At 44.3% G+C, this 26,051-nt stretch overlaps 1 protein-coding gene across 3 annotated transcripts in view; it reads right to left on the bottom strand.

The window, feature by feature from the left end:
- CDYL2 (chromodomain Y like 2) overlaps nt 1–26,051 on the bottom strand; it is a 150,855-nt gene that overhangs the window by 16,745 nt on the left and 108,059 nt on the right. For all 3 annotated transcript variants that reach the window (XM_017888220.1, XM_017888222.1, XM_017888221.1), the window contains 2 exons: nt 19,155–19,372; nt 6,881–7,053 (listed from right to left, as the gene is read on the bottom strand). In XM_017888220.1, coding sequence (XP_017743709.1) covers nt 6,881–7,053; nt 19,155–19,372 — 391 coding nt within the window. The remainder of the gene's footprint in view (nt 1–6,880; nt 7,054–19,154; nt 19,373–26,051) is intronic.

Raw genomic sequence — 26,051 nt, 5'->3', positions numbered from 1 at the left:
AATACATGAGTCTCCCAGAACAAGAGCAAAGACTGCAGAGATGTGGCAATGGTGAACCAGCTCTTCACCAAACCTGTTTTCCCTCTTCTTCCCGGGGCTACTGGCCGGCCACATTTCCCATCTCCGACTGCATGTGGCTGTGACCAAGTCACCAAGTGCTGGCCAAACAGGATGTGAGCAAAACTCCACCCGTACCACTTCCAGGTACACACCAAACCTCCCACCATAGCATCCTCCAAGCCCACTCATCTTGGTTAGCACAACAGTCCTGGAAGACATTTGCTGAGGCACAGGATGGAAGAAGTCTAGGTTCCCGAGTCACAGGCTGATGGTGACATCTATTTTAGGCTTACGCATCTGAAAAGTACATTTCTATATATGAGGTTTACTTGTTACATCAGCTAATACTTAACTAATACAAAAGTCGAGGCCGGGCACGGTGGCTCATGCCTGTAAACCCATCATTTTGGGAGGCCGAGGTGGGAGGATCACAAGGTCAGGAGTTCAAGACCAGCCTGGCCAATATGGTGAAATCCCATCTCTACTAAAAATAAAAAAAATTAGCCGGGCATGGTGGCGGACGCCTGTAGTCCCAGCTACTTGGGAGGCTGAGGCAGGAGAATCGCTTGAACCCAGAAGGCGGAGGTTGTAGTGAGTCAAGATCGGGCCATTGCACTCCAGCCTGGGAAATAAAGTGACACTCTGTCTCAAAAAAAAAAAAAAAAAAAAAAAAAGTCGAGCTGATTTATCTCTTCTCAATCAATACTGTTCCTTTCCCCAACTCTTATCGAAAGTTGTGGATATCACAGTGATATACTGGGATCAGATTCAACTGCGAGAAAGCCTACTTAATGTTCTGCCGGGGTAGGAGGTATCTTACGATCTATGTAAGTCGTCATGAAAGTATGCACCTCTGACTCAGGCTTGAGGCATCACACCGCCTGCGATAGTGGAGTTGGCTCTCAGTACCTGCTGGTTCCCAAAAGGTACTACTTCAGAGAGGGAGTCCTGGCTCCATGACTTCTGATGCTTGGTGTTCCAGTGGCCCAATTCCTGACATCATTTACTTCCTAACCTATGGTGAGGTTTTAGGTTAGGTCACTGGTTTTTGCAAGTGCTTTTCACTGAAAGCAATTTGGGGTCTGCAGGAGATATGGACTTTTTTGTAGAATCCTTGTGGGTTTGGATGATTTTTATCAAACATCCCATTCCTGAGTGACCTCATACAATTCCAGAGTCTTAGATCTCAGAGGTGGGAAGGACTTTAGGACTCATGGAGCCATATCTTCCACTCGGTGCACAATTCCATACCATTCCAAGGATGCATCATTCTGCCTCTGTTGAATGTTTCTAATAAAAGAGGGTCCATGCCTGTCAAGACAGCCTCCCTGCCGTGGGTCTCTCTGATACTGTTGCCACCTTAGCTCCATCAACCACATGACATCCTTCAGGTATGGACTGCAGCCCTTGTGACTTTCCAGAGCTTTCTTTTTTTTTTTTTTTTTTTTTTTTTGAGACGGAGTCTCGCTCTGTCGCCCAGGCTGGAGTGCAATGGCCGGATCTCAGCTCACTGCAAGCTCCGCCTCCCGGGTTCACGCCATTCTCCTGCCTCAGCCTCCCGAGTAGCTGGGACTACAGGCGTCCGCCACCTCGCCCGGCTAGTTTTTTGTATTTTAGTAGAGACGGGGTGTCACCGTGTTAGCCAGGATGGTCTCGATCTCCTGACCTCGTGATCCGCCCGTCTCGGCCTCCCAAAGTGCTGGGATTACAGGCTTGAGCCACCGCGCCCGTCCAGAGCTTTCTTATGCAGGACCCCAGAGCCTTTCACTCTGTGGTTTCCAACCTGAGATCCGTGCAAGGGAATCAGGGAAGCAAGGGAAAGGGGACCAGGTGTGCAGAGCTCTGACCCTCTACCCCAGCCCCTCCTGTGTCATCCAACCTGCCTCACACTTCATTTCCTTGATATGAAAATGTCACCTGACGTTTAATGAAGGCCACCCCCCATCCTCTTTCTCTCACCTCGGGCAGTAGATCTCTATCACTGGGAGCCAAGCAGCAAACAGGATATTGCATTACGGGCCCTGCAGCTCAGATATCTGATCCTGCTGTGATGGCGGGGCTGCGTGGGGAAGATTGCACCCCGCCTTCCCCCACATCCAAGGCCATCAGGCTGACCTGACCCCTTTGCTCTACCCGAGCCCTGTGGCTTCTGCCTGACAAAGCTGCTGGGCTGCACTGATGTGGCAGAAGGAGCAAGAACTTCAGAATCTGAAAGACTCAGAGTGAAGTCTCAGTTCTGCCCCTAACTAATGGTGAGACCTTGGACAGGGTGCCTGGTCTCTGGAGCCTCATTTTCTCCCTCTGTAAAATGGGAAAATCAACGATGTTGCCCCAGATTGGGAGTTGAATAAGAATCAAAGGAGACGTTCCATGCAGGGTGCTAGCCCAGTGCGGACATGCGGGGAGCACGCCATCCCTGCTGCTATTATTAGGGGGAATGCATCTGCTGGGGAGGGTGGACAGAGTCCTCATTCAATTCTCAAATTGGTCTGTGATCCATTCTCCTAGGCTACAGGTGACCCAGAAGCAAAATTCTGCTCACTGGAATGTCTCAATTTCCCCTGGAGCAATCGGCATTTCTCTTGTGACCCAGTTACACACTCCCTTTAACCAGAGCCATGGAGGAGAACCCTCCCCCAGCCAGTACAGGACCAAACAGTGACTACCATCCTGGGGCCCCCAGAGAGGTCCCCAGCAGGCCACTCCTTAAGTCTACAACCCACCCCTTAGTCCAGGGGCCCACTCCCTAGTCTTAGACTCAGCTTAGCTAGAAGTCATGGCTGGAAGTACCAGCAGTAGTGACAACTGTAATAGTAAGTCCAAGTACATATTAGTGCCAGGAATAGCCCAAGTGTTTCACATGGAGTATCTTTTTATTCTCCATCGTAGCAACCCACTGGTGAGGCCAGTACCATCATTTTGATTGTTCTCATTTTCTGAATGAGCTAATAGGCTCAGAGAGATCTGTGACACACCCAAGGCTCCACCACCAGCAAGTGCAGAGGTAGCTTTGAGCTCAGGCAGCCTGCTTCCAGGTGCCACATGGGCAGCTGCTAGCCAACACTGCTTTCCTGAATACCTCGTTTGAACAAGCTGCCTTGTCACCAGAGCTTTCCTCTGCAGGACCCCAGAGTCTTCCCCCACAAGTTCAGAGGAGGCAGCCTCTTTTTGGGATGGATCCAGGAGAGAGGCTTCTGAACAAACCACCTGTGCTCTCCCCAAATCTGCTAGTTCATTCATCAAACATTTGCAGAGTGATGAGTCCCAGTCACCAGGCCTGGTCACGCGTATGCAAGTTTTCTTTAGGCAAGGATGAGGAGGGGGTGAGAGTACCACTCACGGGGTGCCAAGGCCATGCAGCACGCCTGGTCAGCCCTATTAGGAGCGTGTCCCAAGAGAAGAGATGGGGTCAGTTCGATGTCCAAAAAAACATTTTGGCCCTGCTAGATTTTGAAGGAAGTTTTTTCACACGAGATTTCTTGTAAGTACGCTAACACACCTAGAAAACTGACAGGAGCGGGCGCAGAACTTGCAGCATGAATCAAGCTCCTTTCAAAGACAGTGCACTTCCTTCAGGACACCCCTCTGGAAATCCACAAAACGTTATCTGCAGAATGCTTCGCTGCCACCTTGTGTCTCCAACTCCAGAGTGTGGCCTCCAAGGCAGCACTTCCAAGCTGGGAGAGCTAGAGATGCCTTGAAAGAGTTTGGTGCTGATGGGCCAGCCACAGTCTCTTTCTAACCCCAGGAGCATCTGTCTCTACACGGCCACATCTTCTGCACCTCCAACCATCTTTGCTTATAGTTCTCACCATTCTCACGCCTGTATCACCTCCTTCTTCACCCTCATCCCCTTAATAACCACCTTTTCTCTCTTGCATAAAAATAAGAATCTTAGGTTTCTCTTAGTGCTCTCAATCAGTGGTGCAGAAATCTGGTTAGCACAGGGCAGGTGTTCTCAACCCTGGCTGCAACTGAGAACCACCAAGGACGATTCCCATCAAAAGATGTGCTGGCCCCACCTCAGCCTAAATAACCCAGAGTCCCGTGGGGGTGTTGCCAAGCATCTAGGTCTTGGGAATGCTCCCTTGGGCCTCCCTGTGCTGTCAGGGCCGGGGACCAGTGGTCCAGGGGACATCTCCTTTCCCATGCCCTCATCCTTGCTAGCTCACGAACTACCAACTTCTGCTCCCTTTGAAGTATCAAGAAGAATTCCTCCTGCCTCCGCCATCTTGCCCTGTGCTCTGCCTAAGGGGAGCTCACCTGCCTGCTGAGATGGCAAATGTCTGAATTCCACTGGCCGTGTTTCCCCAGAACTACTCAGCTGGGAAAGTCAGGAGCCAGTTTGGGCCCCGGCCTTAGCCACATTCTCCTACAGTTGATGTTTTCAACCCCATCTGCCTCTGACATTCTTTCTCCAGGAATTTGGTTCTCAAGAGTCCAGAGACGCATAGATATCACGCTGCACACCCCAGTGGGTAGAGGCTATGGGAACAGGAGGGAAGGTTTTGCCCCTCAGATTTGATACATCCAAGACACAAATGCAGGGCCAGGCCAGGGAGATGCCACCCTCACCAGAGAGACTGGGCGTGCAAAGCCAGAGGAAGGAACCATTCGGTGGGGGCTCTGGGGAAATCCATCTGAGACCTGACCCCCTGGATACCCTGTTTCTGTTCAGCTTCCATCCCTTCAGTGACCCAGCTGCAACACCTTATCCCTGCATGCAGGAATGACCCCCTCGCCCACTCCACGCTGGGACAAGCCTCATCACTGTCAACTCAGGGCTGGCCTACCAGTCCCACCTTGCCTGCAGCTGCCCAGGATAATCTGTTAATAGACCCCATCAGCAAAGGTGAACAGCTGCCCACCAGAAGGAGCAGCCATTGAGGATGCTGGGCAGAGGTCAGGATGGGCCCTTACCTAAGAGGAGAGCCTGAAAAGATGAGGCTCTTTGAGCTGCTAATGATTTCCTTCCAGGCTATATTAGTTTCCCAGGGAATAGTCACCACAAACTTGGGGCCTAAAACAATCAAAAGGTATTCTCTCATAGTTCTGGAGACCAGAACTCCAAACTCAAGGCGTTGGCAGGGCTGGTTCCTTCTGGAAGTTCTAAGGGAGAAGCTGTGTCAGGCCTCGCTCCCAGTTTCCGGTGGCTGCTGGCCATCCTTGGAATTCCTTGGCTTCAGGCTGCATGACTCTAAGCTCTCCCTTTTCTGTCATATCACCTTCTCCTCTGTCTGTGTCCCCTCTTACGAAGTAAGTTCTCTCTGCGTCTGGCGCCCACTCTAACCCAGGATGATCTCATTTCAGGACTCTGAACTTAATTACATCTGCAAAGAGCCTTTTTCCAAATATGGTCACCTCCACAGGTTCCAGGGATTGGTACCTGGACATATCTTTTGGGGGCCACACTTCAACTCACTACAAGGGGTCTGGACGCTAATGAGCTGCGCACACATGGAGTGAAAACCAGGGGCTGTGTCAGCCAGGTTTCCCTGGGCTTCTGGAAATCCAGCTAACGCCTCCACTGAAATTTGTAAACCAGATAAAGACCATGACTGAGGCTCCACAGGTCACAAAAACGGGCACTCAGTTCTCTGGGTGCGCTGTGGTGGCCTCATGCATGAGAGAAGCACGCTGGAAATCCTACAGTCCCCCTTCGACACATGGAAAGGCAGTAGCGAGAGGGCATAGCTGGGACCAGGCAAAGCGCAAACCGTTTGGGCACAGCCAGGAAGCCTGTGCCTCCATAACCACAACGCCTTTCACGTAACAGTGCCCAGGCTCATCATGTCTCTTCCGGCAAGAATTCTGCAACAGCAGACATGGGTATTTTGGAGTAGGGGCTCCAATGGCTGCTTCACCCTGAAGAGGGACTCAGAATTCCACACACAAGTGCATCCCAGCATCACCTCTTGGAGACAACGCAAACCCTCAAAGCCCCCTACAGCCACGTGGGAATCCGCCTCCCTGTGTGTGGCACTTCCACAGAACTATGGAGACTGGAGGCCCCAGAAAATCCCTGACTTATGGCCTGAGGCTCTGTGATACCATGTGGAATAAATGTTCCTTCTCATGTGACCAGGGGCATTCCTGAAATGTGACTTGTCTGATTCCTAAGCAAGATACAGCAGTCCCTCTCAGGTGAACACTGGTTGACAGCTGTAAACCAGCTAAACAGCTGTAGTGTCTAGAAATGACACTCACTTGCTTTTGATATACTAATAAAGAATGGGGAAATAACTACCCTTCAGTGTCCCAAAAAGGTACTCATTGTTGAGTCACCCCCAGGACCCCAACTTTTGCCCAGGGGCAATTAGAAAGGGGGACATACCCTGTATCCCGTTGGGTCTGCAAACACACAGCTGCCCAGGGAACCCCTCCATCAACCTCCCCACTGCTGAGTTACGACAGTGCTGGGACACACAAACAAACAGACAACCACTCTCCCCATCAGGCAAGGGGCGGGAGTAGTGTGGATAACACATGGCCACGACCACACTCAGGCCTTGATAGCAAATAAAAAATCTTTCCGATCAAAAGAATGAAAGTGGGATCTAACCTAGAGGGCAAAGCAGTCCTAATTTTGGCAGGACTATGGTTATAGATGAAAATATAAGATGCCCAATTAAAATTTGAATTTCAGATAAACAACCAACATTTCTAAAATGTAAGCAGGTCTCAAATATTGCACAGCATGTACTTATGCTAAAATTAAAATTCCCGGTTGTTTGAAATTCAAATGTAACTGAGCAGCCTGTATTTTCACTTGGTAATCCTAGGCAGGATCCCAAGGTGTGGGAACAGGAGCACAGCTCACCTGATGGCTTCTGCAATCCGAGTGCTCTCCTTTCGCCGGTCGCTGGACAACCGGCCAATTAGGTAGGAATAATCCAGGCCGCTGCAGAACACGCTGCCCACTGCGCTGAGGAGCAGCAGTTTGCTGTCGTCTGTGGCTGCATTGCAGAGTGCTCGCCGGACTTCTTTCATGATCTGCCGGCAGAGATGAATTTGCAGGGATGTTAAGTGACTATCCTGTAAGCCTGGGGCTTTCAGACAGCAAGACAGCCAGAGGCCTGATCCCCTGAGGGTAGAGGCCAGGGAATCTGCTTCTGCCTGTGCAGGGAGCCTCCCCTGAGTACAAGCATGAATCCAGAGCAAGGAGAAAAACACTTATCACAGCCAAAGCCCTCCAGCACCATCCCCAGAGCAGGCAGAAGAGTGCTAATAAGGAGGCAGTGTGGTCACTGGCTGCAGATCTGGAAGCCTGGCCTGGAGTCGCTCAATCCCTGGTAAATCTCTGCAAATCTTGTTCTGGCATTTGCTTATTTAGCCCTTTACAAGATGTGGAAAAAATCCGTGCACAGCCCAAGTAAGGGATGTAAGCCATCTCTAGATGACTCAATTTGATTATTATACACCCTTGCTCATCTTTCATCCAGCTAATACCCCGCATGGTTTGCAGGTGCCACATGGCAACTGGGCTTTGGCATCAGATCCAGACCTGGGTTTAATGTCCCACAGGAGTTCCAAGCCCCTGGTCCAAATTCTGGCTCTGCAACTTACTAGCCGTGGGACCTGAGTCATGCTAGTTATTCATCCTCATTGTCCCCATCGGTAAGTGGGTGGACCCACTCTCAAGGTCTCCAGTGAAGAATAAGTGAAAGGAACGGTTATGCTATGGCCACCTGCAGGTTCACATTCCTGGGAGGTAATGATGAATTCTGGATAAAAGGCATTTTGTTCCTCTTCTGCATGCCAGTTAAGTCTGCCATCTGACATGGAAGAACTGTGCTGGCCACCCTGCCATCATGGGACAAGTTCCCCTTATCTCCTGTATGTGTCTCCTGCATGTATGCCCTAGGATTTTTAGGACTCTATGACCTTGTCTTGGGCAGGTGGAGGGCAGGACAGAATTTGGGAGACAGACACAGGTGCCCTTGGTAAGTGGTCAGACCAACAAGTGCTACCTTAGCAGTGAACATGTACTGCAGGCCAGGTACCCTGCTACGTGGGCTCCAGCCTCCCCAGCACCAGTGAGTAGCCACTCTTCTTACTTCCAGACCAGGGAACAGATGCCTAGAGAGGTCATGACACTAGTCCACGGCCACACAGTTGGTAAGTGTTAGAGGTGGATTTGAGCCCTGGCCTGGCTCACACAACGCCTAGTCTATGCACTTTGACACTGCAGATTCCCACTGTCTGGCCATGGCCTTTCATTCATGGAGAAGGAGGGCAGTCAGCCCCAGAGCAAGCAGCCAGCCCAGGGAGGGACAGGCAGGGGTGGGGCAGCTAGGAGAGCCCAGAGCTCCCAGTTACCACCCTGCAGCCTTCTTTGAACTTCTTCCCCGGGCCAAGCGCATATTCACCTAATCACCTTTGCATGTGCCAATCTCCCTACCCCTTGTGGGACTGCCCAGGCTCCTTGATTCTGAAAGTCCTTCTATGACCCACCCTATTCTCCTCCCCCATTCTCCCTTGTCCAGCACCCCCATTTGTTTCCTTCCTTTATCATACATTTACCTGTCTTACCTACTACTTATTTGTTTCCTGCCTTTTATTTGTCCACCCTTGCTCAACTGTTATTTTAATAAAGAAAGGAATGGCATCTCTCTTATTCCCCACTGTATACTCAGAGCCTAGCACACTGCCTGGGGTAGGGTGGACACTCAATATCTGCTTGTTTAATCACCCTCATTAGCCCTTTTCCTCAACTTCAGAAGAAAATTAAGTAGGCTGCTTGCTCACCCACCTAGAAGCTTTTACAAGGCCAACTCAAGACCTGTGAAAATCATTTAAAAGACTGAAGAGTTTACCACCATAAACTTTGCAACCCATGAAGGCTAACTGTGTTTCCGCTCTTCAAAGGCATGCAGCCAGGCTGTTCAGCTCCTCATCACACGAGGAACTGTTTTGGATGCGCCTGAAGGTTACAGAGCACTTGCCCATGAGTACTTACACTCCCAACCCCTTGTGAGGTGGGCATTATTATTAGCTCCATTTTACAGAAAGGGAAACTGAGGCTCAGAGAGAAACGTGACTTTCTCAAGGCAACATGTCAGCAAGTGGCAGAGCCCGCGCTAACTGACTGGCTGGCTCCAAGTTTCCTGCTGAGATGGTTCAGGCTCTTTCTGCCCCAAGCACTTTCCAGCTTCACTGCTCAAAGTGTGGTCCTTAGGACAGAAGAATCACACCCCTCAGGAGGCGGCCAGAAATGCAGAGTCTAAGGGCCCAGCCTAGACTTACAAGGGGTTCCAGAAGGTCAACATGGGCCTCTGGGGCTATGGCTGGGCACAAGCTCCACTTCTACCCCACAACATCTTGGGTAATCTGGAGTGAAATCATTAGCCTCTCCTGGTCTCTCTGTCTGTAAAATTTAGAGCTACCTCAGATTTACCAACAAACAAGACGCAAATAGGCTGCTTAGTGCAGTGCATGGCACATATCCTGCAAGATGTCCTCTTTTATATACTGACCCTACAGAACAGGTTGGGCTCTGCCCCAAGTGTTTTCAAACCTCACTACTCAAAGTATGGTCCTTAGATCAGCAGCTTCACATTCCCAAGAGCTGGCCAGAAATGCAGAGTCTTGGGCCCCAGCCCAGACCAACAGGATGAGTCTCTGCATGTTCATGGGACCTGCAGGGAATTCATATGCATGTTATTATTTGAGAAGCGCTGCTTTATGATGTGAACTCACTTAGCCTTATGAGGGAGTCACTTGTTCAAGCCCCATTTTATGAATGACAAAACCAAAGTAAGTGACTCTGAGAAGTTGACAAGTATGGGGTGGAGCTAGACTAGGATTTGGGAAGTAGGCTTTGGGGCCCATGTCCTTCACTGCAGGGTAGGCTGCCTCTCAAAGTACCAGGGCTTTTCATCTGAAGACCTCCACATGACAGCAGTCTGGCTATGGGAGCAGCAGGGAATGAGCTCTGTGGTGCTCAGGGGAAAGTAGACCCTTCTCCCCTCCCAGACTGTGGATTTTAGGATGGAGCCAGGGTCTGAAGCTGATCTCCTGCCACATGCTGCGTTCTGAGGCCCAAGCATCATCCAGACCCTCCAAGTCTGTGTACTAGCTGAACCAACCCTCTCACAGCCCTGCACACTCCCCAACTCCTTCCAATCATAACCTTGCAGCAACACTACACACCTTGACTATACAATGTCTCTTGGGTGCCTGGTATTCAAAAGGACTCATGGCAATGTGGCCAGGCTGAACAGGTGCAGGCTTTGGAGACAAGAAGCCTACGATGGAATCAGCTTTACCACAAACAGGCTCAGCCCTTCTAGTCCTTCTGCTACCTGTTTGCCATACCACAGTCAGGACAAGCCACTCCAGCAAATAATTTATTTTTGCTGTAGGAAAATTCTCCCATGAGAAGCTAAAACTCCAAGCCTGCCTTGCATGTGGATTTGAAGTTCTGAGTTACCACATCCACATGGGGAAGAATCCACAGATAGAATTTAACACAGAAATTGGACACAGGCTAGTAATATCCCTGAGGTGTCTGATGGAAATGAATGTAAAAGTACTCTGGGGAGAAACTGCAACCCAGACTGCATGGGAATTATACAGGAAAAAAAAATCCTAGCTGAAGATGAGCTCACAATCAAAAATCACAAAACACTTGAGAAAATACAAGTTGGCACACTCAGCAAATGAGAGGATTACCTAACATGACTTCAAGTAACAGAAGGATCCAAAAGAGACTGTAAAATAGGGGTGTTTAAAATAATCACAGAGAGGAAAAGAGACATGACCTAAGAAAAGAACAGGAGAATATGAGGAAAAAATAGATTTGAGGAGAAAGAAACGTCTGGAAATGAAAAACAAGTCATGGACGTCTGCTGAGATCAACAGCAGATTAGGTGGTGCTAAAGGGAGCGTAAATTAACTGAAAGACCTGAAGTAATTGACCAAAATGTAGCACAGAAAAACAGAGGTGGAAAATATAATGGAGAGATTAAAGACAAGAATGCTAAGATTTAAAATAGGTGCTGTACGGATTCTATCAGGAGATCACAGAGAAGAGGAGAAAGTCAATATCGAAAGAGATAAAGGATGAGAATTTAACAGAATTGATGAAAGATCCACTAGTTTCCTAAGGCTGCTATAAAAAATTACTATAAATTTGGTAGCTTAAAATAACATAAACTTATTATCTCATAGTCCTGTAGGTCAGATGTCTGATGCAGGTTTACTGGGCTGAAATCAAGTTGTCAGCAAGGCTGCATTCCTTTGTGGAGGCTCTAAGGGAGAATCATTTTCTTGCCTTTTCCAGCTTATAGAGACCACCCACATTCCTTGGTTCATGGCCCCTTCCTCCATCATCAAAGGCAATAAGGCCCAGCTGGGTCTTCCTCACTTTCTCAGTTTGTGTCACTCTGACAGATTCTTCTGCTTCTCTCAACTACATTTAAAGACCCTTCTGATTACATTAAGCCCATCCAGGTAGTCTAGAATACTCTTGATTTTTAAGGTCAGTTAACTGGCAGCCTTAAATGCATATCTGAAACCTTAATTCCCCCCAGCCATGGAACCTAGCATAGTCATAGATTCTGGGGATTTGGACATGAATATCTTGGGGAGAGGGCTTCTATCTACCACCGACTTGAATCCTAAAATTTAAGAACTGAAACAAAAAGCTAAGCAATAGAAATAACAATATGTGCAAGCACAGATGTATCATATTTAAACTTCAGAACATCAAAGACAAAGCAAAATCTTAAATACATCCAGAGGAAAAAGAAAGCTTAGCTACAGAGGGCAAATATTTGACTGGAGGCAAATTCTACATAGCAGAAATAAATTCCAGAAGGTAGCAGAATACAATTGTCAAGGTGCTGAGGAAAAAAACTGTCAACAAATTCTTCACTCAGCTAAATTCACTTAAAAGGAAGGGTAAAAATTAGGCATTTTCAGTAAAAGAGTGTTTACCATTTTTAGACCTTCACTAAAAGAACTAAAAGGAATGTACTGCAAGAAAAAGAAACTATATTCAGAAAGAAAAATTGACATGCAAGGAATAATAACCAGCAAAGAAACTGGTGGCTCAAGCCTGTAATTCTGGCACTTTGGGAGGCTGAGGCAGGCAGATTCCCTGAGCTCAGAAGTTCGAGGCCAGCCTGGGCAACATGATGAAACCCCAACTCTCCTAAAAATACAAAAAAAAAAAAAAAGAAAGAAAGAAAGAAAAAATTAGCCAGGCATGGTGGTGCATGCCAGTGGTCCCAGCTATTCAGTAGGAGGATGGGAGGCAGAGGTTGCAGTGAACCGAGATTGTGCCACTGTACTCCAACTTCGGTGACAGAATGAAATCCCGTCTCAAAAAAAAAAAAAAAAGGAAAGAAATTGGTGAATGTGTTGTTAATATAAGAACTGACTATAAAAATCATAATACTGATATTAATTTGAGGGCAGAGGTTGGTATGGCGTAGAACTGTAGTAGCAGGCAATAATATTGTAGAGGATAAGAGGAGGAATGAGTAGAGTTAGAGCATGTCAAGGTTATATTCAGAAGTGGTGGAGGTAATTACACTTAGCCTTTGTTATGTGTATATAATTTAGGGATAACTTCTTAAAAATACATGAATTACAATGAATGGGGGGGAGGATAAAATAAAGAACACCCAATCACTGGATCGTTGAAACAAGAGCAGAAAGTATACAGTGATAGAAAACAAGGCATGGCATGTGCCTGGCTGAAGCGTAGAGTCTAACAGAGAGGACAGTAAGTGAGCAAACTTCCAAAGGATCATTATTAAACACTCCACAGGCATCACCACAGCATATGAAAGTTAGGGGGAATACTGGAAAAATATTGTTTTTTAAGGTTAAATTTTTAAAAGAACTCCCATTTCTTAAGCACCTAGTAGTGCCAGGAATTGTACCAGGTAATTTCCACGTAATATTTTATTCCAAATAAAAATCTGGTAAGGTAGGAGATGGTATCTCAACCTTGCAAGTGACACCATGAAGACTCAGAGAGGTACAGTAAGATGTCCAAGGTCACACCAGCAGTAAGAGGCAGGACCATGATTTAAATCTCATGCTAACAACTCTTTACTTTCTCCTACTTCATACTGCTGCGTGATTTTTTAAATGGATAGGATTTTAGTAGAAAAAAACAGGACTAGATGTCAATCTGAATTGAGAATCTCCAGGCCTGTGCCCTGCTGGAAGGATAGAATAAGCACATTCCAGCCTATTTGGGTATAAGCAACAGATATTCATTTTGAACATCAAAAAAGCTCACAGGCCACTATCTTGTGGGTCCTTTCATCCATCTGCCTCTAGAAATAGATACACTCTCACCTATACATGAACTCTATTTCTCTGAGAGGCAAGTAAAAAAAAGAAACCCTGCTGTAAAGAGGTGAACTGAAATTCTATAGATGACTCAGAGAGTAGCCTCTCTGGCTAAGGCCATACTTACCTACTTGTCAATTTGTTAAGAAAAAAATAGAAGACCAAACAAAGCAGCCATCTCATTTATGAATTAATTAAATTGAAAATAAATTTGCATTTTATTGACACAAAAGAAGTACATACTATACTGTTTTCGTTTTAAAAAAGTTATATCTAGTGTATATCTATTTTCTTTCCTTTTTGGTGTTGGTAATTCAATTTGGACAGATGGCTAAGATTCTACCTTCTTGAAAGACCCCAAATTTTATAATGTAACTGGTTTATTTAAAGTAAAATGTTCTAAAGTTAGTCCACATTCTCTTGCCTTCTTAAACAGAATATACTGTATGCATATAACTACTTCTCAATGGTCACCTGCTGGCCTATAACAGAATATTCCTCTTAGAGGCTTCTGGGATGTGATTCTATAACAAATAGTCCTAGACTGCTATGCATTTTGAAGTCCTAAATATGTCCTGTAAATTCATTGCTCTCATTATGCACTTCCTAGCTGCCACTTGCACCTGCTATTAGTTGTCTGCTAGAGAGAACAGACTCCCCCTCTATGACTTCTAGCTTTGGATCTGGCATGTGTTTACAGCCAGACAACCAAATTCATTAGAATGGGATGTAAAAGAGGAATCAACCAGGGTCCCTCTCTGTATACTTCATCTGGACCTGCTGAAATCCAGTCACACCAGGCCCATCTTAAATGCAACCACCTTCAAAGGACATTTCCCCATATCCCAGACTAGATGCACACTCTCCTTTCTCCCAAAACCCTGAATACTTTAAATGCCTGTTGTGATTCTTCCAACAAACTCCCTTGTAGAATGTGCACCTCCTTACTGTATCTTACCTTCTATGTGATTTAAACCCCTGGTATCCACAACCTTCTGTAACCCCCACCCTCAAGAGAAGATTGGACCTAGTGACCGGCTTCAACAGAAGATGCCAAAATGATGGCATGTCACCTTCAGGAGGAGATTAGGTGACAAAAGGACCATCCTCTCTTGCTATCTTTCTGGGAGTTCTTGCTCTGAGGGAAGAAAGCTGCTTTGTCATGAATAGCCCTCACAAGAGGCCCACATGGCAGGAAACAGATGCACCCAACAACCACATGGGTGAGCTTGGAAGTGAATTCTCCTCCAGTCGAGCCTTCGTGTGAGACTGCAGCCCCAGCCTCCACTTGACAGCAGCCTTGTAAGAGGCCTTGAGCTGGAAGCATCCAGCTGAGCCATGCCCAGATTCCTGACCCACAGCAATTATGAGACAATAAGTGTATGCTGTTTTAAAATGCTAAGTTCAGAACAATCTGCTACACAGTTATAGATAACTAATACAATCCTTTAAGAGCTAAAATAGTATACTTACTCTCTTTATATCCCTTGTAGCACCTAGTCCAGACCCTTTCACATAAAAGAACTTAACAAATGTTTATTGAATTAAGAGAATGCCAGTCTTTACCTTCCAAGAAGTTTACAGTCTAGTGGAGGAGGGGGAGGATATCAGACATTTAACAAGTTACCCCATAAATATATGTAGACTAACAACTGTGATAAGACTTGCCGAAGTGATGGCCGAGCTGAGACCTGAAGGAACAGCAAGAGTGAGGGAAGCAAGGAGGAAGAAAGGCCCGTTCCAGTCAGAGGGACACAATATAAAGGCCCTGGGGCAGGTGTGGGCATGAAAGCAAGCCAGGTGACTGGGGTACAGGAGAAGAAGTACGTGAGGCGGGCTGCACGATGAGGTGGGACTGCGCCACACTGAGGGTTCTGCCTGTCAGCCAGGGTAATCAGAAGCCATCGATATATTTGGTTGGGGAGGGGTGTGCGTATAAAGGGTTGACTTGGCCACAGCTACATTTCTGGAAGATCATTCTGCCTGCCTTATGCAGAATGTATTAAACGGCAGGAAGCATGAAAGCAGGCAGACTTATGAGAAGGCTAATTACAGTAGTCCAGACAAAATAGCCTAGTAGTGGACTGTAATGGTCATGGTGGAAATAGAAGTAAACATATGAAAGAGCTATTCAAGAATAAAGGTGAACCGGCCTTGAGACAGGTTTGGACATGGGGTCATGATAAGAGGGGTGTAAAAGGGGACTCCTGCATGTCTGCCGTGTTCCTGGGAGTGGTGGTAGGATTGTGGGCTGAGGCCGAGGGCACTGAAGGAAGACCTGGAGTCTTCTCCCAGTGGGGAAGTGGATAAGCTTTCAATCAAGGAGAACTTTGTGTAATCTGTTTCACTGACTCTTTCCTTAAGGGGCATTTCTGTTCATCTCCTGGTTCTCTGCTGTATCCCAGACAGGAAAAATATTACAGTAAACCCACTGGTTTCAGAATCTACTTAATGTACACAGTAATGTATGAATTTCTGGCCTTGAGGCCACTCCAAGCAATGTCACCTATACAATTAGAAAAAGTAGTTTAATTATAACCATGAAAGTGGTCGCCTTCTGGTTCCTCCATTCACAAGCAAGGCAAGGTCTGCTGGTGGACTTTAAATGGTCTCTGCTTCACGTTATCAATGATAGGACCATTTATTAGATACCTCCTGTATGCCAGGTACTTTGTGGGCCCCTGTGCATACATTATCTCTAATCTCGCCAGCAAAATACTGTAAAATTTCTATAAACGAGGAAGCTCAGAGCAGTAAAGTAAATTCTCAAGGTCACAGCATGGTAAGTTGAAGGCAGGATTGGAACCCAGGTCTGCTAGACTAAAACCTGTATTCCTCCTCTCGCACAGCCTCTTCATTTCAGTAGGACCTTCATTAGGGGCTGCTTTACCCAGTCAGCTGGCTCACCCACATACTCAATCCCCTTCCGTTGCTGAGACAGCTGAAAATACCAGATCATTAACTTTGACTGTTTTCCTCCTGTTCTGTAACCGACCGACGCTGATTAGGAAAGGAACCTCAATTAACCAAGCCCGCAGCTCAGGAGGTGAGAACCTGTGCACCTCAAATCAGTCGAGCACAACACGTTTTCCACGATGAGTGAGCAACAGTTACCACCCAGGGCTGCTCCACAGAGGGAACGAGCTGGAGACTTCACATGTATGCAGTTTGTTGAAAGAAAATGCTGTGCCTTTTTCGAACACGCTTTTAGAAAGTAGTGAAGTAGAAAGAATCTGGGAAAAACTGGTCTGTGCAGATGTCATGATGAGCTTAAAATAAGGAGGTTTCCAGGTATATAAACATATGAAGAGCTGCTTTCGGGGTGGACTGCACGCTCTAGGCTTCTTTGAGTTCTACACAGAGGTCTACACAGCAGAGAACCCCAGGGATGTTTCTGTTACAGGTGGAGGAGGAAGAAGCCCCCAAAACACCATGCTCAGAGAAGGCGCAGCACACAACTACCACCCCACAACCCCAAGGCTTTAGCCACAGTGCTTCCCTCACCATGTGTCAATCATTCCAGACGGCCATGCACACAACCCTGTAAAAGAACTAGGGTCTATTTCAACCATAACAATAATGCAATCAGAAGTTGAAGATCACAGCACCTCCCTCCCACCCACCCCACTTCCTGTGCCTCCCTGAAGGTACGGGGTACACTGGGCAGTGCCAGGCCATTCTAGTATCCCAGTGTGAGTGAGTGGTCATCCCTTGACTGCATCCCCCAAAACATACCCTTCTCATTAACCTCCCATTGCTATTATGAAAAACAGAGTCCAGGATATTTCAAGGACAGAAAAGGGGTCTTCAGTGGGCCTGGCACTGGGATGAACAAAGGGACAAAAGGTGGGCAAGAACAGAACCCCTGCCCTCCTGGCACCTACTTAGTTAAGTTGTGAGACCCTAGCTCAACTGGGTTGTTTAAGCCTAAATTTCCTCATCTGTACAATGTGGATCATAACAATCCTACATCAGAAGGGAGGTGATGAGATGACACAAGATAAACAGCAAATACAAGGAACGAAGAGCCCCTGCCCACTGGCCGTCGTCACTGTTATCGCCATTTGCCACTCTACTGCCCTACCCCAGGCATCTTGTAGGAAAAGGCTGCTCAGTGGAGCATCTTCCCACCTTTGTGCTGTCAAGAATCTCTTCCCTTGTGCCGCCATGACAACGATGTTGTCAACCTCACTGCATTAAGTATTCATTGGTTCCCTATTTTATTCACCTAAGACATAAGCATGATTAATATTTAAAAAGTAATGTAAAAAAGCGGTAAAATAGACTTCATCAAGATTTAAAAATTTGTTTGTCATAGGGCACTATCAAAAGAGTAAAAAATCAACTATCAGAATGGGAGAACATATTTTCAAGTCATATATCTGATAAGGGCTTACTATCTAGAGTATATGAAGAATGCTTAAAAGTCAACAATAGAAAGAAAAGTGACCTCATTTTAAAAATAGGCAAAGGATGTGAAGAGAAAGGGGCGAGAGAGATAAATGGCCTATGCACCCATGAAAAGATGCTCAACATGACTAGCCATCAGTGAAATGCAAACCAAAGCCACACTGAGACACCATCTCACATGCACTAGCGTTGCTATAATAAAAAAGGCAGATATAACAAGTGTTAGCGAGGATACAGAGAAACCAGAACCCTCACATACTACTGGTCAGACTGTAAAATGGGGGAGCCACTGTAGAAAACAATTTTTGCAGGTCCTCGAAAAATACAGTAAGCAATATGATCCAGCAATTCCAACAACTGGAAAAGATCCAAGAAAATTCTATTAGAAATTGGAAATATATCCAAGAAACCTGAAAATATATAAGTTCACATAAAAACCTGTATATAACATTTGTGGAAATATCATCCATAAAAGACAAAAGTAGAAACAACACAAATGTCCCACAGATAGAAAAGTTGATAGATAAAATATAGTCTATTCATACAATGGAATATTATTTAGCCATAGAAAGGAATGAAGTGTGGATACACACTACAACACAGGTGAAACGGGTGAAACTACAACACGGGTGAAACATGCTAAGTGAAAGAAGCCAGACACAAAAGGCTACATACTGCACGTTTCCATTGATACAAACTGTCCGGAACAGGCAAATCTATAGAGACGGAAAGTAGATGCGTGGTTTCCAGGGTGTGGGGAAAGGAGAATGGATGGAAGTTACTATTTCATGTGGGCAAGGTTTCTCCTTGGGGTGATGAAGATATTGTGGAATTCAATAGTGGTGATGCTGGCACAACCTTGTGAAAACACTAAAAATCGCTGAATCATACATTTTAAAAGGGTGAAATTTATGGTATGTGAAACCGATCTGTCTCAACTATATATATAATACGTAGCAACATATATAATACGTATTATAAGCTGAGTGAGATACATTAACTGAGTGAATGATGCCTGCAGCAAACAAATATGACATGCTGATGACAACAAAGTTTAGCTGCAAAAGCCCAAGATGTGACATTTGGATTCTGAGTCTGCCCCTTGGCTAAGTCTGTGTCCACCATCAGTTCCGTGAGTCCCTCTCCCCATGGACTTCATCTATAAGATGAGATGGTATTATTACATGGTCATAAAGATCAAATGGGATAATGTATGGAAAATGATCAGCAAATTGTGCCCTGCAGTCAAATGTTTATGCATGCTGGTTACCGTCCTCAGCATCCTGATGGGAGGAAGCAGAAAGCCAAGGTCCCATTCTGAGTAGAAGGAGCCACAGCCCAGCCTGCCCTTCCCTCTGGCTGCCACCCCTTACCTCAGGTGTCAGGGCATTGTTATCCGAGGTCTGACTGGACAGCAGGATATGCGTGAACCCTTCTTCCTTCCGCACGACGATGTCTCGAAACCGACAGTTGCTTTCATTCTGGCGGACACTGTACCTGAGCCTCTTGTCAAAGACGTAGTCTTTCTCTGCTTCCAGCTTCCTCTTCACTGGACTATGCAGGTTCAATCCCCCGTTGGTCAGAGCAGAGCCTTCCAAAACCAGATAAACAATGTAAGAAACTGAAATGGGCCACAATCCTTGAAGGACGTGATCACAGGATGTTGGGATTTCCAATGGAAAGGCTTGAATGTGGCTGGGACACACCACCTCCTCCCCTGTGCCACCCTCTGTTCTAGGAAGAGGGAAGATGAAGAGACAGGCTGAATTCCTGCATCTCCAAATTCAAAAGAGGACCTAGAGGGCTCTTTGTGAAGACCCTGTGTGGTCCTCTATTCTCTTCTCCCATACATCAGCTTCTGCTCAGATTCCTTGGCCACAGGGAATCCACTGACCACCATGAGAGGCAGCCCTCTCCACTGGTGGATGCCTATGAATGATAGGAAATTATCAATAAGAGCAAGACCAGCAGCTAACCTTTATCCAACCTGTATTATGTGCCAAGCACCATCCTCAAACACATCACGGGCATGATCTTATTTAATATGAGAACCAAAGATGGGGCTCTGGGACCCCCCAGTACTTCCTTGGGGGCTGCCTTGAGATAAGACGGATGAGTACCAAGCAGGCAGTGTCCTTAGGTCTCTCTCCTCCTCTCGCAAATCAATTACAACGGTTTTGCATTTTTCTCTTTCACATATTAACATTCACAAATGGCCTGAAAGCACCCTGCTGAAAAGGTCTGAAAACTAAAAACAGAATGATCCAGATGTATAATGGTTCCCAGTCTTTGGCCTCACACAGGATACATCAGGAGCTCTGGAGTGTTCTAAAGAAAGCAAGGCCAAGCCAACACCTCCAAACCTCCATTGGAAGCAGGTACAGAAAGAGGCTTAAATGTGTATTTTGAAAACATTTCCCAAATACCACCATCCAAAAGGAGAGAGAGAGAGACAGAGACAGAGAGAGAGAGAGAAGGAAGATACAAATTACCAATATCAGAAATGAAAGAGGGGGCATCACTATTGATGTTATAAACCATGCTACTATAAAGACACACACACACATATGTTTACTGTGGCACTATTCACAGAAGAAAAGACTTGGAACCAACCCAAATGTCCATCAATGATAGACTGGATTAAGAAAATGTGGCACATATACACCATGGAATACTATGCAGCCATAAAAAAGTATGAGTTCATGTCCTTTGTAGTGACATGGATGAAGCTGGAAACCATCATTCTGAGCAAACTATTGCAAGGACAGAAAATCAAACACCGCATGTTCTCACTCATAGGTGGGAACTGAACAATGAGATCACTTGGACACAGGGCAGGGAACATCACACACCGGGGCCTGTCGTGGGGTGGGGGGAAGGGGGAAGCATAGCATTAGGAGAACTACCTAATGTAAATGACAAGTTAATGGGTGCAGCAAACCAAAATGGCACATGTATACATACGTAAAAAACCTGCACGTTGTGCACATGTACCCTAGGACTTAAAGTATAATAAAAATAATAAAAAAGTAAATAAAAATAAAAGGATAATAAAGGAATACTAAGAAAAACTGCTCTGCCCATGTATTTGATAACTTAGATGAAATTTCTTTAAAGACACAAACTTCCAAAATATACACAAGGAGAAATACATCATCTCATCTGAATAGGCCTATAAAAAAAGAAATTGAAGGAATTTATACTACAGAAATTGAATCAATAATTAATAATCTAACAAAGACAGCATCAAGCACAAAGAATTATACCAAACATTTCTGGAGGAAATAATACCAATTCTCCACAAGCTGTTCCAGAAAACAGGTTCAGAGGAACACTTCCTAATTAATTCACTCCATGAAGCTTGCGTTGCCCTAATACCAAAGCCAGATAAAGACATTACAAGAACACAAAATAGTAGACTGATATCTCTCATGAATACAGATGGAAAAATAATCTTCAGCAAAGTATTAGCACATCAATGTATAAAGAGAGGTATATGCCACAATCAGGTATAAGAAGCTGGTTCAATATTTGGAAACCAATCAATGTGATCCACCATATCAACAGGCTAAAAGAAGAAAAACCATATGATCATATCAATTGATGTAGAGAAAGCATCTCACAAAATCCAACAGAAAGGGACTTCCTCGTCCAATTGTCTCTGTTAGCAGATGACATGATTGTATACTTAGAAAACCCTATCATCTCAGTCCCAAATCTCCTTAAGCTGATAAACAACTTCAGCAAAGTCTCAGAATACAAAATCAATGTGCAAAAATCACAAACATTCCTATCCACCAATAATAGAGAGCCAAATCATGAGTGAACTCCCATTCACAATTAGTACGAAGAGAATAAAATACCTAGGAATACAACTTAAAAGGGATGTGAAGGACCTCTTCAAGGAGAACCACACACCACTGCCCCAAGGAAGTAAGAGAGGACACAAATGGAAAACATTCTATGCTCAATGGATAGGGAGGAATCAATAGGTTGTGAAAATGGCCATACTGCCAAAGTAATTTAAGTTCATGCTATCCTTATCAGCTTACCACTGACTTTCTTTACAGGAATTTCGAAAAACTACTTTAAATTTCATATGGAGCCCAAAGAAGCCTGTATAGCAGAAGATCAACCCGAAGCCAAAAGGAAAAGCTGGAGGCATCATGCTCACTGACTCTCAACTATAGTACAAAAGCTACAGTAACCAAGTCGCATGGTACTGGTACCAAAACAGCTTATAGACCAATGCACCAGAACAGAGGCTGTCAGAAATACACCACACATCTACAACATCTGATCCTTTGCAAATCTGACGAAAAACCAGCAATGGGGAAAGGTTTCCCTATTTAATAAACCGGTGTTGGGAAAACTGGCTACCCATTGCTGAAATGAAACTGGACCTCTTCTTTATGCCTTTATTCAAAAATTAACTCAAGTGGATTAGACTTAACGTAAGACTAAAGCCATAAAACGCTAGAAGGAAAACTAAGCAATACATTCAGAACATGACATGTGCAAGCTTTCATGATTAAAAACACTAAAGCAATGGAAGAAAAGCCAAATTTGCAAATGGGATCTAATTAAACTAAGAGTGTTTGTACAGCAAAGAAACTTCATCAGAGTGAAAGGCAACCTACGGACATGGGAGAAAATTTTTGCAATCTATTCATCTGCAAAGGGTAATATCCAGAATCTAGCAAGGAACTTCAACAATTTACAAGAAAACCCAAACAAACCCCATAAAAAAGTGGGCACAAGTATATGAACACGACATTTCTCAAAGTGAGAAATTATGCGACCAACAAATGTATGAAAAAGCTCATCGATCACTGTGTCATTACAGAAAAGCAAAATCAAAAACCACAATGAGATACCATCTCATGCCAGTTAGAATGGCTGATCATTAGTAAGGCGGCTGGACCAGGATGTGGAGAAATAGGGAAGCTTTTACATTTTGGTGGGAGTGTAATTACTTTAACCATTTGCGAAGCGTGTGTGATTCCTCAAGCGATCTAGAATCAGAAATACATTTTACCCGCATCCCATTACTGAGTATATACCAAAGATTATAAATCATTCTCTATAAAGATATATGCATGCACACACATATGTTTAGTACAGCAGTGTTCCACCAGCAAAAACTTGGAACAACGCAACGCCATCAATGCAGACTGGGTTAAGAAATGTGGCCAATTACACCAATGGAATCTATGCAGTCATAAAAAAGGATGGAGTTCATGTCCTTTGCAGAGACATGGATGAACCTGGAAATCATCAATCTCAGCAAATTAAAACATGAACAGAAAAACCAAACACTGCATATTGTCACTCACAAGAGGGAGGTGAACAGTGAGAACACATGGACACAGGGAGAGGAACATCACACACCGGGGCCTGTCTGGGGGCAGAGGGCTAGGGGAAGAATAGCATTAGAATAAATACCTAATGTCGATGACGGGCTGATGGGTGCAGCAAACCACCATGGCACAGGTATACTTATGTAACAAACCTGCACATTCTGCACATGTATCCCAGAACCTAAAGTATATTTTAAAATCCTTTAATTACTAAAAGCACAAACTTAAAAAAAAAAAGAAAAGAAAAGAAAAGAAACGGACTTCTTCCATTTGGCAAAGAACATCTACAAAATACCTACAGATAATGTCATACTTAGTGGTGAAAACCTGGATGCTTTGCCCTTAAGATCTGAAATAAGAAAAAGATGTTCTCTCTCTTCTTCAATATCATACTGAGAGTCCCAGCTATTGCAGAAAAAAATTTTAAGGGAAATACAAGTGTATAGAGTTTGGGAAGAAATAAATAAAATGATTTTTGTCCACAGATGACAAGACTGTCTACATAGAAACTACAAAAGAACTGGATTAAGGAAAAAAGATAAAAAGAAAAACAATTACTCCTGAACTAATAAGCAAATACAGTAAGGTCACAGAATACAAAGTTAACAGACAAAAGACAGTTACTTTTTCATATACCAGCAATGAGCAACCGGAACTTGATGTTTTTTAAAAAATATATTGAGTTTTAGTATTTAGTAAAATAGAGAGATTATACTTAACAATAATTTATTGTATATTTCAAAGTAGCTAGAGGAACTGGAATGTTCCCAAAACAAAGACAAGACAAATGTTTGAAGTGATGGATGTCTCAATTACCCTGATTTGATCATTACACATCATATGCAGGTATCTAAGTATCACATGTATTCCAAAAACATGTAAAACTATTATATGTAAATTTTAAAACTTTAAAAAATATTGTTTATGACAGCATCCAAAACATGAAATACTTAGATATAAATCTAATAAAATATGTACAGGATCCATAAGTGAAAAATTGTAAAACTGTGATGAAACAAAAAAATCTAAGTAAATGGAGAAATAGTCTGTGTTCACGAATTGAAAGACTCAATTTTTTTTTTTTTCTTGAGACAAGGTCTCACTCTGTCACCCAGGCTGGAGTGCAGTGGTGCTACCAGAGTTCACTGTAGCCTCAACCTCCCAGGCTCAAACTATATTCCCTCCTCAGCCTCCCAAGTAGCTGGGACTACAGGCATGTGGTAACACACCTGGCTATTTTATTATTTTTCGCAGAGACAGGGTCTCACTATGTTGCCTAGGCTGGTCTCAAATTCCCAACCCCCAGAAATCCTCCCGCCTCAGGCTCCCAAAGTGCTGGGATCACAGGTGTGTGCTACCACACTTGGCCAAGACTCAACATTTTTAATATGTCAATTCTTCCCAACTTGATCTATAGACTCAATGTAATCCCAATTCAAATCCCAGCAAGCTATTTTGTAGATACTGGCAAACTGATTCTAAACTTTATTTGGGAAGGCAAAAGACCTAGGTAATACTGATGAGTAAGAATCCAGTTGGAGGACTCACACTACCCAATTCCAAAACTTACTACAAAGCTAAAGTAACCAAGACAGCATGGTGTTGATGAAAGAATAGATATATGCATCAGTGGTATATAACAGACGACCCAGAAATAGATGCACAGCAATATACTGAGGTGATCTTTGGCAAAGAAATAAAGACAATTCAATGGAGAGAGGATAGTCTTTCTCAACAAATGGTACTGGAACAAATGGATATCCATTTGAAAAAAGGAAAAAAAGAACCTAGACACAAACCTTGTACTTTTCAAAAAAAAAAAAATTAACTCAATATGAATCATAGACCTAAATGTAAAACGCAAAATTATAAAGCTCCTAGAGGATAATATAGGAGAAACCCTAGGGAACTTGGGTTTGCAATGAGTTTTTAGATACGACACTAAAAACATGATCCATGAAATAAAAAATTGTTAAATTGGACATTACAAAGAACATAATTTAAACAAAGTAATTTCAATAATTTTAAAATGGGCAAAAGATCTGAAGAGACACCTCAACAAAGAAGTTATACAGATGACAAATAAGCATTATGAAATGATATTCACCATCATTTTTCATTAGGGAACTAGAGCAAGGAAATTAAAGCCAGGAGGTACCACTACACACACATTAGATTAGCTAACATCCAAAAACCCGACACCACCAATAGCTGGAGAGGATGCTGAGTGACAGGAACGCTCATTCACTGCTGGTGGGCATATAAAACGGCACAGCTACTTTGTAAGACAGTTTTGTTTTTTCTTAAAAAGCTAAACATAGTCTTACCATATCAACCAGCAACCACCATTCCTAGGTATTCACCCTAATGATTTGAAATCTTACAGTCACAAAACAAAAGCAAAACACAAAAAACTGCAGCTTTATTCAAAGCACCGAAAGCTGGAAGCAACCATTACGTCTTTTAATAAGTGAAGGGATACAGAAAACCAAACACCGCATGTTCTCACTCATAGGTGGGAAATGAACAATGAGATCACTTGGACTCGGGAAGGGGAACATCACACACCGGGGCCTATCATGGGGAGGGGGGAGGGGGGAGGGATTGCATTGGGGAGTTATACATGATATAAATAATGAATTGATGGGTGCTGACGAGTTGATGGGTGCAGCACACCAACATGGCACAAGTATACATATGTAACAAACCTGCACGTTATGCACATGTACCCTAGAACTTAAAGTATAAAAAAAAAAAAAAAAATTACAAAAGCAAACAAAAGAAACCCAATGTACCATGTCAAAAAGAAGTAGCTTTCAATGGCCAAAAATGAGAATATCAAAAATAATGGAGAATATGTTTCAGAATACTGAAAAGAATTAATTGTTCAAAATACTATCCAAATCAAGA

The sequence above is a fragment of the Rhinopithecus bieti genome, unplaced genomic scaffold, assembly GCF_001698545.2.
Source record: "Rhinopithecus bieti isolate Rb0 unplaced genomic scaffold, ASM169854v2 scaffold_17826, whole genome shotgun sequence".
NCBI lineage: Eukaryota > Metazoa > Chordata > Mammalia > Primates > Cercopithecidae > Rhinopithecus > Rhinopithecus bieti.
This window is presented reverse-complemented; position numbering and strand designations above follow the sequence as displayed.